Source organism: Rousettus aegyptiacus, unplaced genomic scaffold (assembly GCF_014176215.1).
Source record: "Rousettus aegyptiacus isolate mRouAeg1 unplaced genomic scaffold, mRouAeg1.p scaffold_m13_p_3, whole genome shotgun sequence".
In the NCBI taxonomy this organism is placed as follows: domain Eukaryota; kingdom Metazoa; phylum Chordata; class Mammalia; order Chiroptera; family Pteropodidae; genus Rousettus; species Rousettus aegyptiacus.
Window position 1 is genome coordinate 120,744,701 of NW_023416306.1, and position 13,575 is coordinate 120,758,275.

Sequence of the window (13,575 nt, forward strand, 5' to 3'; positions counted from 1 at the left end):
TTTTCATGTGCTTACTGCTCATTTGTATATCTTCTTTGGAGAAAAGTACATTCAAGTCTTACTGCTCATTTGTATATCTTCTTTGGAGAATAGTACATTCAAGCCTTTTGCCCAGGTTTTAATAGGTTGCTTGTTTTTGTTGTTGTTGAGTTGTATGAGTTCTTTATATGTTCTGGATATTAACTCTATCAAATACATGATTTGCAAATATTTTTCACATTCTCTGGGTTTCTTTAGTAACTATGCTTTTTTGATATTACAACCGTTCATTCAAATAGTAACTGTGTGTTTGTATGTGAGAGACATCGTGCTATTGACTCTGAGCAAAAAGGTGCTGTTGACTTTCATGCCCTCTATTTCTTCATCTAACTCTGTCATGCTCTCAGGGCCCTTCCCAATTGCTTGAAAACATTTTCTTTTTTTATTACTAGATCTTTGAAGTCTTCTAAAAGGAATTTAATTGGCTATTTCATCTCAGATATCTGAGAAGCATGATGTTAGCCCTAAATAAGCCGTGAGGAACTGGGGAGCAGTGGAACTTGAAACTAGAAGAGGTGGTAGTTGTATACACACACACGCGCGTGCGCGCGCGCGCACACACACACAAACACACACACAAATACATCAAAACCTCCAGCAAGAGCTTTCTGACATCTACACATGTGTGAAAAGCAGTACTTCCACTTCCACCAGTGCTTGTCTAGGAGTGTTTGGCTGTTACGTTTTATTGTAACTGTTCTCACTAGCCAACAAAGGTCATAAATCTTGACCCTGGAATACCAGACCTTTACTGGGGTCTGAACGTTCTTTCCTGACCAACGAACAATGAAACTAGTTTTATCCAACCATATACATCCCGTTTCAGGCAGAGTGCTTGTTTTCGATGTTTGGCATGACCACCGTGAACTAGAATTCTACAACCTCTGAGTTTTTTTCTCCTTAACATTCTTCTCAGTAAATCTCTTCATTGGGGAGCATTCTCTTCTTGCCTGGAAAGTTAATAGACTTGGCCTTTTATCTCCCCTCTGATGGTCTTTATTTTGCATGCCATGTGGGCTGCGATCCTACTTCTAACTCTATGGCCTCCTTACAAGTCAACACAGAACCCACACACCAGATGCCGTTCAGTTACTCTAAGCTTTACAAAGAGACACACACACCTATCCATGTGTAGCTGCAACCAATCTCATTCCTAAAATCCTCAGGAAATTTAGATAAATGCCAGCTTGTGTTTAAACAGATATATTAATTTAGCCACCTAACATGCAGAAATTTGACCTCTTCAGAATACTTTTCCTCTTAATGTTCACGTTTCTTAGAAGCCACATGCACAGCTGCATCCTGGACCTGCTTTGCACCTAACAGTTGTACACGCACACATGCGCACACACACAGAAATATCATTAGCCTGCAAAGAACTGCCTTTAATGTCCTATTGAAGCCAAATAATCAAAGTTTCAAGCTAGTGAATTAAATCTGCAGAATCACTGCTCAGGAGCAATAACATCTTCAATGAGGAATTAGTCTAATTATAATATCTTCTGAATTACTATATCTGCATTCTTGTAGCTTTGCTTAGTACCAGATCACCTGAACAACTTGCTTATTGTCTACAGCAGCAGTTCAAAAAACACTAGTTAGGGTTTTTCTTCTCCCGTGGATTGGAATGGTGCAGGTAAATAATCTATGCTATGCAGCCCCTTATAAGAAGCTCGAGACAATGAATCTGAGGCCAGGACCCCCAAAAAGGGCATTCACCACCCATTCACTAACAGCTCCCTCATTTTCCTTCACAGACCCGAAAGGGATAGCAGTTACCTGGTGTGGACAGATCTTGCTCTGGGTGCCCTGCACTTAGTCTGGCTGATTTTTTTTTTTTAACCAAATATGAATTACAAATATAAAACAATAAATGCAGAAAGATGATAGTAGTAAGCCAATGATCTGGAGGAGTGTGCCTTGCCCTTGGGCTAAATTATGTCCTATGATGATGAACTAAATTTCCCTTCAGCAGTTTCCTATGAAGTTCTGTTCTTCAGGGTTGGGAGCCAAGCTCTGTCCCACTAGTTGCACTTATAGGGTTTGCCTTTGATGGGTTTATTTCTCCTTCAGTGTCTGAGGCAGGTCCCCACCTAAATGCTAAAAGTAGACATCCTTAGGGAAGAAATAAGACTCTACTTTTCTTTGTATGATGTGGAAGCTTACTCAAGAGAGGGGAGTGAGGCTTTAGGTTTTAGTGACTTGATTTATTTGTGTGTGTGTGTGTGTGTGTGTGTGTGTGTATCTAATGAGGTTTTTTTGTTTTCTTTAGCTTTGTTTTCTAACTCATGATGAGAGGGAGGGGTAGATAGGGTAAAAGGGGTCAAATAAGTGGTGACATCAAAGAACTATAAATAAATAAACAAACAAACAAACAACTAAATAAATAAATAAATAGAAAATATCATGTGAGGATATTTTTATAGGAGAGAACAAATGACTATATCATGTTAAGCATAATTTTCATTTTCTCCTCTTACTTCTTTTTGATACTGTTTTCCAAACATTTTGAAGACAACCATGGCTGTGAGCCTTTGTTTTCCTAATGATCTCATTTCTCTTTACTATTAAGATAAACCTCTTCCTTTGCCCTTTTGCATGAATACTTGATAACTAAAAATTGAGATTTGGTCCTAAATCAGTCAAAAAGATATATGCCTGGGTGAGAATTAATGGAGGAACAATGGTAAAATCCACCCACAGGACTTTCTCGGGGACTAACTCTGGACTAAGGTACTCCAAGAAGTGTGATGGGAGCTTTCAAAGTAAGTGGCCTCTTGTCCTTTTCTTTTTCTCTGCTTTATTTGAGCACTTTCTGTGTTCTAAGCCCTGTAGATTCCCTCAAACAATTGATGGAAAGGTCCCTCATAAAGGCAAGAATTGTACTCCATCTTCCTCCTTTGTTTTAAATGCTGACCCAGTTGGTGGATCTTAATCATGGCTCCTCCTTTATTACCAGGAATTATGTTGCTGTCTCCCTATTATCTGGAATGGCATATTAATTAGTATAGAGATGGTAAGACCATTTACCAGAGTGGGACATAAGCCTGTATGCAATTGTTTATATATATAGTGTCAACTAATTACACAAATTTATCAGCATTCACACATGATTGATTTTATATTTGATGTAAATGACAGAAGATAGCTATGGTCACGCAAAATAAGTTCTGGTCTTTGGAATTCTAACTGATCCATTGAAATTTTTTTCTTGCATTAAGTAAGATTATGAGCAAAATGAAACTTTGTGAATTTGTGAAAGTTAAATTTAAAACAATTTGAAACCTGATTCAACCATAACATCCAATAAAACAACTTGAGTAGTAGCCAAACATCAAAATACATAGAAGTTGAGAGAAGAAAGGAGAACAAGATAAAGAAGAAAAATTTAAAAGAGAAAAAAGAGTAAATTTTTGGGAAGCAGGGTGGGAATTAGAGGTTTCAGGGAAGGTGAACCATTTTCTTATGCCTGTCACATGAGAACAATGAAATCATCTACTCAGGGGTAGAAACATGCAGTGGCATATGAAGATATGTACTTCATCAAAAACAGCGGTCTAACATCAAAGTGAGAGGGACGCCTAAAGGAAAAACCTAATCTCAAAAAAAATGTTCTCACTTAGGTAACATATAGGGAGATGTTAGTGTCATACACTAATACCTAAGCTTATATCCACTTGTACAATATCCCATAAGACCTTGAGTTTCAACAAAGAGTTTCAAAGCTCACTCTCACTTTCAGCAATATGTGAGCTCCTGGGAGGGAAAAGTGAAAATATTTTCTTTTGTATGTTAAATTTTATTCGAAATACCAGTGAGGAATCTACTACCTAAAGGAAACCAGAGGCGAATTTTAAGTGATAATTTTCTGTTAAATAAATTTAGGTTTTTGTTAATTCCTTAAAATGGGACATACCTATATATCTTTTCCCTTGTCTTCTATTTAACCTTCCTTTTTGGTTTTTCTCCTTCTCCCATCTGGGTCAGGGAGTCCCAAGTCTGCTGCCAAGTTGCAAGACATGGTACCTCAAACTCTACGTGCTCTGGGGAAGGTGTTCAGAAGCTGAAAAGGGGCAGCATAGAACATACAATTCTGAAGCAGGGAGACTGCTGACTGGCCCTGGTGTGAGGAAATTGGCCTCATTGCTTTCAAGCCACGCTATAGACAAGGTCCCTGGGCTAGTGGTGGCTGGAATCTCTTGACTTCAAGTCAAACCATTTGGCACCATTGGGCATCTTGACTTGATCCTCCCATCCAGACAGCCTCTTCATCCCCCGAGTGGGAGCCTACTGGAAGTTTTTTTGTATCCACTCTTGAAAGAAGATATACACTCTTTACACTCCCACCAAACCACATGTCCATGTTTTGAGCCTTGTCAATGTTGATGCTATGGACTGATGGTATGCACAGCCATTTTCCCTCTGCCTTACACTCTCTTCTCCCAAACATTCCCATGACTGGATCCCTCACTTATTCAGGGCTTTCCCTTTAAAGAGGCCTTCCCCATCATCAAATCTAAAAAGAAGACCATCACCCTTGAGCTTCCACAAAACTGCCCAGAGCACAATCTGCCATGCCGGAAACATATACAGACACATCTACAAGGAATGATATCCTTGTATTATTACATACAATAATATCCTACAGTGTTTGTATGAGTCACAAACTAAAACCTGATGACAGAGAAAAAATTTTTCTTTTACCATTTACTAAACAATAGAAAAATATAGACTTACAAGTTTACAACCATTTAAAAAAATAGATCCTAACAAAAAAAATAGACACATGGCTGGAGGAGGGGAGTACCAACTACCATGGTTCTTCTGCAGAACAATCTAGCAATCTAACACATCAACAGCCTTCAAGATATTCATATTTTGGCCTAGTGATAAACATGGAAAACATTATGCTAAGTGAAATAAGCCAATCACAAAAGATAAATACCGTATAATTACACTTATAGGAGGTACCTAGAGCAATCAAAATCATAGACAGAAAGTTGAATGGTGGTTGCCACAGGCAGGGGGTAGCGAATGCACAGTTATTGTTTAATGAGTAGAGTTTCAGACTGGGAGGATGAAACAGATCTGGAGATAGATGGTAGAGATGGTTGCACAACAATGTCAATGTACTTAATGCCACTGAATGGTACACTTTAAAATGGTTATAATGGTAGATTTTGTTATGCAAATTTTACCATAATAAGGACACTTTAGAGTATTTAGCGATAGGAAAATGCTCAAGATGAAAGAAATTATATCAAATATTTTTTAGATTTTCTATAAAAATCATTGTAAGCTCATGTATAGGGAAAAGACTGAAAAGATAGTCCAAAACACAAAATTAGTAGGTGATATTATGAGGGATATTCTTTTTCATGCTTTTCAGTATTTTCCAAATGTTCTAAGTAAACATACAGTATTTTTATAATTAGAAAATAAAATGAAATTTAAAAGCCTACCCCCTATATCTCTATCCTCTTACTCCGCATTACTATTATAGTAATGGCAGTTACTACTACTTGAAAGTATATTGTTTATTTCTTTCCTTGCCACAGACCGCTTCTTCAGCTAGAATATAAGTCTCATGATGTCAGAGGCTTCTGCATCTCTAATTCTTGAAAAGTTTCAGGCACTTAACAGGCATTCCACAAATATTCAAGTGAAAGAGAACGAGCCAATGAATGAATGTATGAAAAAACACAAAATCAGTCATCCCCAGGTAAGCACAGTGGGCATTCCTTGGTCCTGTGCCCCCATTCTTGGAACCCAGGGAGCAGCTTTCTTCCTCCCATCTGTAACCCGCTCAGGATTCAAGGAAAGGCTTTCTCCAGATTTAGGGTCATCAGGATGAAATAAAGCCTGAAGTATATCCAAAGGAGGGCTAACAGGGTAAGAAGTGATCTCAAAACCATGTCACTTGAAGGATAGTCGAGGGGACCGAGAATGTGAAAGAGAAGAGTTAAAGGGGAGAAGAAATGCAGCTATCTCTAAATCCTGGAAGATAGTCAGATGGAACCATGTATTCAATAAATATCTGTTGAGCCTTTTCCATGTGCCACGGACTGAAGTAGGCACCAAGAGTACAACCACAAGAGAAAAAAAAAACCCATAAAACAAATAAAACCCCAACACACACACACACACACACACACACACACACACACACACACACACACCAGAATTACATTTCATCTGTTTGACTCCAGAGGGAATATCATGGATGGGCAAGAAGTTTGGAAAGACAGATTTAGATGCATCATAAAAGAGAGTCCAAATAGGGATGTATGGGATGTTTGTTTATGTTACATGAAAAATTAAAAGGATTCTGGGGCCAAATAACTTCAGGAAATCTTGAGACAAAGTTAGTTTTTTAAACTATAGCACAGGACTTCTAGAGTCTTTAATATAATACTGTACGCTATGATTTTCCTAAAGAGGGATAAGATTCCTTTTCTTAAAGCTCTTGGTCAACGGGACATTTTTTCTAGGCCTAGAAGTCCACGGGATAAGCATTAGAAAAAGTCCTCTCTTCATAAGGAGAACATTAGCCTTTGGAAGAGGTGGTCTGCAACCCCGATACAGATGGACACTGTGGCTTGCACCTGAGACACACATCAGTACCACATATAACAGATGCCCAAGTCTCCATTCTAAATCACTCACATCCATCCATTCTCTCACCCTAATCCCCTCATCTTACCATTTTCCCAGTCACCAGTCATAGCACTCAATTATTCTTCTTTCCATCTCGCTTTCAACTTGGGCTTAATTCTTTGAATTTCTGCTTCTGACTTACACAGTGTAGTGATGATTCCGGTTCCTCCCCTAAGCTTCCTGGGGCCATCCTCGGTAAGGCTCCCCCCGAGTTCAACTCTTCCTTCCAGCTCACCATACACAGAAGAGAGAGACCCAAACATGGAGTGGACAGTTTCTCATTTCACAGGTGCCATAATGAGGAGAGTCTGAGATTTCCAAAGTGAAAGTTCTCCCCTGGTCTTCTTTTTGGCTACTTCTTCAACAGTTCTCAGATTTTGTAAGGTCCTGTTTCTAGTCATAATTTTAAATACTTCTGATACCTGGGAAAGGAACTATTTCTATGATTGCATCATCTTATCAGTTCTTATATAAAAAGCAGATGCTCTATCACACGATTGGGAAACCTCTTACATAATAAGATAAAGCCACTCATCCGAGCTGTACCTTCCGGTCATGTGAATAAAAACCCATGGTGACTTTGAAGGCTTGTACAAAATCCCTGCAGGGAGAAACTCTCGTGACTTTAAACTATACTTCACAAAGCCCCTCATATTTTTGTTTTCTTACCTTGTAACTTGGGTTCTCATGCCAAAATCCAGTGACCTCATTGATTGTAGCACTTCAATACAGCCCATGTACTGAAATAAGAAAAAGAAAAGAACAAATAGAAAAAAAAAATAGCACAAAGATGTCTCTTAGCTTCTGAGTGATTTCCTGAGAAACACCTTAAATCAGCTCCTGATATCAAGTTGCATTTGCACACTCAGCCTGCCGTTGATATTTCTGACCTTTAATGGACACATGTGTTAAGCTTCAGTTCAGTTATAAAACATCAGCTAAGTCCAAACTATGATGTCAGGAATGCAGGTAACAAAGACAAAGTTGAGTCCAATGGTCAGGAGCTGCACCCTGGGGCCAGACCATGTGAATTTGAATCATGGCTCTGACACTTATTAGTTATGGAACTAATTACTCACTTCTCTGTATCTCAGTTTTGTCACCAATAAACTGGAGATACAATTAGAATTGTTGTGAGCATTAAATCATTTCATGCAGTTGTTCTAACAGCAGCACCTGATACCTACTTGTGCTCAAATATTAGAGGAAGCAAAAATAAATGTGAAACTATAATACAGAAACAATGAATCTTCTAAAGAGATAAAACAAGCGTATAAATACAGACAACACAGGATTTAGTAATACAAAAAATCGTATTTTTTGCAAAATCATTTATTAAGGAGGTTTAAGAAAGGAAAAAAGTTATATCTTATAGCAAGAATGAGTAAATTTAGCTTAAACTAGGAGTATTGGAAAAGGAAGTGTGACTTATAAAGTTCGAAGGGTTTTATATTTAATGTGGCAGCAGTGGGAGTCACGTCAGACTGTTGATAGAAGAGTGATGTGATCAGTTTACGTTTAAGAAGCCTTATGTCAGCAGCAGTATGAAGGTGGGTTAATAGTGAGGGAATAAGTGAGGCCGCTCCTGTTGAGAGGGAAGTAATGATAGCCCACACTGAGGAGGGATGGTGGCAGTAGGAAGGAGGAGACAGATTCAAGTGACATCACAGAAACAGATACTACGTGATTCGGCAGTCGATTTGATCTAGAGAATAAGAGAGGAGGATGAGTCAAGGATGACTCAGATGTTTCCAGCCGAGGTAGCAGAGGGAACAGTGATTCCATTAACAGAAACAGGAAAGCCAGAAAAGGGGATGATGAGTTGGTTTGGGACCCACTGACTGAAAGACATTGGTGGGTTATCCAGGAAATAACAAGCTGGCAGTTGAAAACTGGGTTCTGGAGTTATGGAGAGGAAGTAAGCCTGGGGATGCAGACTTAGTAGTCATCTGTGTAACTTTGCCAGGTGAGGCCGTGGGAGTAAATCCTCTCAGCAGAGCCTTAGTTGACGAGGGAGAGTGTTTCTCTGAGAATGAGCCTGGAAATGTTATGAGAGCCAAGCAGTCTGATTGAAAGTGATCTGTCGCCTCCTTGGAAATTATATGCTTCCTGTTTAGCTTTCCTTTGGAAGCCTTCCAACCTCCCTCTGCTCAGAAATGGCAAAAACACTGCGGAAAGATAGCAGAAGCCAGGGGGTGCCTCCCTAGACACTTCTTGTAGTAATTCTGAGCAAATTCTGTAGATTTTGCATCCCAAAAGCAGGTCAGTCCACCAGGAGTTGCCTAGAGCCCAGTGTTGGGGTGAGCATGCTGACTAGGACAATGACCTGACAATTCTTAGCCAGATTCCTATTTGTTACACTCCTCTTGGGGTCTCTAGTAATAGCACAAAAACATTTCAAATATTTTATTTTACCCCAATTACACTTAAATTCCAAGGCTGGAGTACCTTGGGGAAATAAGTGATGTCCGAAGATTTCTGTTCAATAAATCTTAAGACTGATTAGGAACAGAAAGCTAGATTTAGGGAGTATGAGAGGAAGCCCATTTCAGAATTATCACAAAAGGAGATTCTAAGGATCCAAGCTCCATGACAAGGTGGACTGAAAAGATGGTTTTCCTATCCTCGCAGGCTACTCCGGCTTTTCCTGCCTTTCAGCATCTTCTTCTATTCCAGAACTTAGCTACTGTTTCCCTATTTCCTGCACACCTAACCCTGAACTCCTCACGAAGGTATGGGCTACACTTCCAATTCTTTGTTGGTGCAGAAGTGGGTGTCATTTTTCTCCTCAGCTATAAATCATCAAGTCAAAATGAGTTGACTCAACCTGTAAGGACATACTTTTTGAAAATGTGACCCAATATCTACATTTTGCACACTCTGTCAGAGTAATTTTTCAAAAATGAGTATCAGCTCTTGCCCCACCATTGCTTAAATCGCTTGGCATTTATTTTCAAAACAAACTCAATACTATAAGCCCCTAGACCCCGGGCCCCTGCTTGCCCCTTTGACTCCATCTGTGTCACTCTTCCCTTGTGCACTTTGCTGCCACGCGGGCCTTCTTTCTATTCCCCAAATACACCCAACCTTTTCCAAACACAGGCTCTTTCACTTGCACCTCTTCTTTCCCCATTGCTAGCTCTGCCCAGCTCTTCCCCCGCTGCCTTGCAGGACGGACTCCTTCTCATCCTTCAGGTTTTAATTCAAATGTCACCACCTCAGATAAGCCCCATCTTGTCACCCTTCATCACAGCCCCCATTAGTCACCTTCATGTCGCTGACTGTCAGGTGTGCTTGTTAATTTGCTTGTTGCCTGTCTTCATTCCCTTGGTTGTAAGCGCCACAAGAGTAAGGACCATGATCACCACTGTATTCCCATCACCTGGGACACGGTAGGTACTTAATAAGTGTTGATGAAAGAACAAATATAGCCTCCATTGTTGAACTTCAATAGTATCTTTAAAGTGAGCAGAGAGAGGGAGAAGAGATCAAAAGAGGCAAAGCTTTAACTGGTCTCTCCATCCTGGTGGATAAGTGAGGAGTACAGGAGAACTGAGGACTCAGAAAGAGACTCAGGTATTACAGGCCAGGATGATACTTTTGGAAAGTTTCTGGATTTCTTTGTTATTTCCTCCATGTTTGTTATTTTTGTTATTCCCCCATCCGAGAGATTGGCAACAAATGACCTAAACAGAGGGGGTTTTGTAGTGAAGTGTTAGGTAGAGAGAACAGTACCCTGATCCTCAGGTGTTCTGGGGGGTAGTGGGCGGAACCCTGAATGATAATGAGCCCCCTCATGTGAGGGTGAGTGTCTAAGTAGGGGAAGTTCTTAGTCCAGTGAAGTGACTCACCAATGGGGGTGGGAATGGGGGTTGGTTATCTCTGAGGAAAAGGGTTTTTAGTGGAGAGTGGAAGAGGCAGACAGGGAGAGAGGGAATCTTCTTAATCACATTTCATGGTGCTAACCACCTCATCTTCTATCTTCTAAGGCAGGCCCAGGCGTTGCTTCCAATCCCCCTCCCTTCACTGAAACTTGTTTTTCTTCACACACTTGTCCATCAGCAACAGCACAGGTGACACCTTCTGCCAGCCTCATTGTGATAAACTGAAGTTACTGATGATACGTGAGTCAGGGCCTGAAGTGATCATGACAGTGAGTATATTTCTCCTTCCACCCTGGGCATGTGTGGAGGAAGCACTCCAAGCAAAATGAAGAGAGGGAATCAATGCCTGATTGTTGCCACAATTACCCCAAAGCCCAGAATGGAGCTGGCCTTCCCATTAAATCACACAGTCCATTTCGCTCAGAAACCATTGCTGTGAGGAAGCAAGGAGTGAGCAGCACCTAAAAATAATCTATCCACTTCTTTGTTTAGGTACCTGATGACTGCATAAGCCAATCGTAGCTGACTGTCAAGGCCTGAGGGAGGAGAAATTGGTTTATTTAAGTAGAAACTGGGATGACAGTCTTCTCATTCATTTATTAAATGCAGATCGGCATGAGACATGGTCTCTGTTCTTAAAACCCAGCCCCATGAGGATAAGACAACTGTGAAAGAGATGACTTTTCTTTCTATGAGGTTAGTCATTGTTAATTCCATTTAATAGATGAGGAAATTGAGACGTATTAAAGGAAAGTGCCTGGCTTGGTTTCATTCATTCAGTGAGACTGAATCAGGGTTTATTCTAGAGTCCATAGTACTCTTCTGGGACCCTGTGTATGAACCTTGTTTGACGGAAAAATAAAAAAGAGAAGGGGGTCATCCAGCTGGCTCCCACTGACTCTTTTTTGGTCTACCCAGGTGCGTAAGAGGGTGACGAGCCTGGGGGCCACCTGTTAAGAACAGGCATGAATCCAGGCTTCTCCGGGGACTGTAGGAGGTAACACAAGAGACAGAAGGCACTCCCTAATTCCTGACCCTGTGACAGGGAGAGGACACTGAAGGCCTTTATTAGAGGCACAGGGAGGTGGTGAGAAAGCGGCGGAGCTCAGCGGTGCTCAGACAATCTTCTCATTCAGCACCTGACAGACGGCTCACCTCACTCCCAGCTCACACTCTCCCTTCATGCCCAAGGCAGTAATAATATTTGTGTACCGTCTGAGCTTCAACCACTTGCTCCCGGGGAGAGGTGAACAGCCTATTCATGACCATGTGTATCTTGAGCTATTCATTCCAAAAAAAAAAAAAAGACATTACTGAGGTTTTCAGAGAGAAGGAATGATAGCTCTCTTATGGGAACTTATCGTAACTCTTTTATAGAATGATATATTCTGATGTCCTCAGAAGGCATGTCTGAAGGATACATAAAAAAAATCTGTTAACAGTGATTACTCTGGTAAAGGGAGAGAGGCAGGCTTTTGCTTTTTACTTTACATTTTTGTATTGTTTATATTTTAAAAAATAAGTAGGAAGTATAGTTTTAGAGTTAAACAATTAAATAAAGCCTACCACTTTAACCTCTAGAAATCACAGTTTACTAATTACTAGATAGGGTTAAATCCCTTTTTTTCAGTGGTACAATCCTCCCCTTAGAATGTGGCTGCCCCTATACTAGAGAAGGCTTAAGGTCTAGGTCCTGCACTTGATAAGACAAGGAAGGATGGCACTTTGAAATAATCAGAACGCTGAAGAACAGTACATAATCAAGTATAACATGACAAGAGTCTAACCTAACCTTCATGATATAAATGTTCAACAGTGATAGAGACCACCGATGTAGCCTGAAGACATTGCAGAATTTTTCTACCATCTTTAAATAACTTCTAGTCATTCCCATTTTTTAAAAAAGGGTTGGAGGGTGGAGTGAGAGGAGGATATTCTCTTCACAACCTTTACTGTCTCCACTTCCTTACTTTCCACTCATGATTCAACTCACTACAGTAGTTTCTGGCCTCAAGATTCTACTGAAATTGCTTAAGCAAACCAACCACCTCCTCGTCGTCCACTCTAGTGAACCATTTCTGTTCTTGGCTCACCCGTTTAGGGTATCTGCCATCGCTAACCTCTACCCACCCCACTCTCTTTACTCTGATCTGCTCTTTTTTCTTGGCTTTTTTGAGAGCATTTTCTGGTTCTTCATCTTTATCCTCTGATTATTCTCTTTCAGACTCCTTTGCTGAGAGGAAATATATGTAAATGATATATCTGATAAGAGATTTGAATCTAGAATATATAAAGAACCCCTATAACTCAATAAAAAAAAAAGACAAATAACCCAATTTTAAAATGGGAAAATGATCTGAATAGACATTTCTCCAAATTAGATATACAAATGGCAAAAAAGCACATGAAAAATCTGCTCAACATCATTACTAGGGAACTGCTCAACAAAACTACAATGAAACACCCCTTCATACCCTCTGGGATGGCTATAATTTTAAGAACAAATAAACAAACTGAAAATAGCAAGTGCTGGCAAAGATGTGGAGAAACTAGAATCCTCACTCATTGCTGATGGAAATGTAAAACGGTGGAGCCACTGGGGAAAACAGCTTGGCAGTTCTTCAAAAAGTTAAACTCAGAATTACCATATGACCCAGCAATTCCACTCTCAGATATATACCCATTAAAACTGAAAACATATGTCCACACAAAAATTTGTACACAAATATTCATAACAGCAATATTTATAATAGCCAAAAAATAGAAACAACCCACATATCCATTAACTGATCAATGGAGCTATCAAAAATGGTATATCATGCAATGGAATAGTCTTTGGCAATAAAAAAGGAATGAAGTAGTGATATGTGCTACCACATGGATGAGCCCTGAAAATATTATTCTAAGGGAAAGAAGACAGTCGCAAAAGACCACATATTATATGATTTCATTTATATGAAATATACAGAATTGACAAATCTACAGAGCTAGAAAG

At 39.9% G+C, this 13,575-nt stretch overlaps 1 protein-coding gene across 1 annotated transcript in view; it reads right to left on the reverse strand.

Annotated features, from left to right (window-relative positions):
• SHC4 (SHC adaptor protein 4) overlaps window positions 1-13,575 on the reverse strand; it is a 107,315-nt gene that overhangs the window by 66,731 nt on the left and 27,009 nt on the right. The window contains exon 2 of the mRNA XM_036239564.1: window positions 7,366-7,436. Coding sequence (XP_036095457.1) covers window positions 7,366-7,436 — 71 coding nt within the window. The remainder of the gene's footprint in view (window positions 1-7,365; window positions 7,437-13,575) is intronic.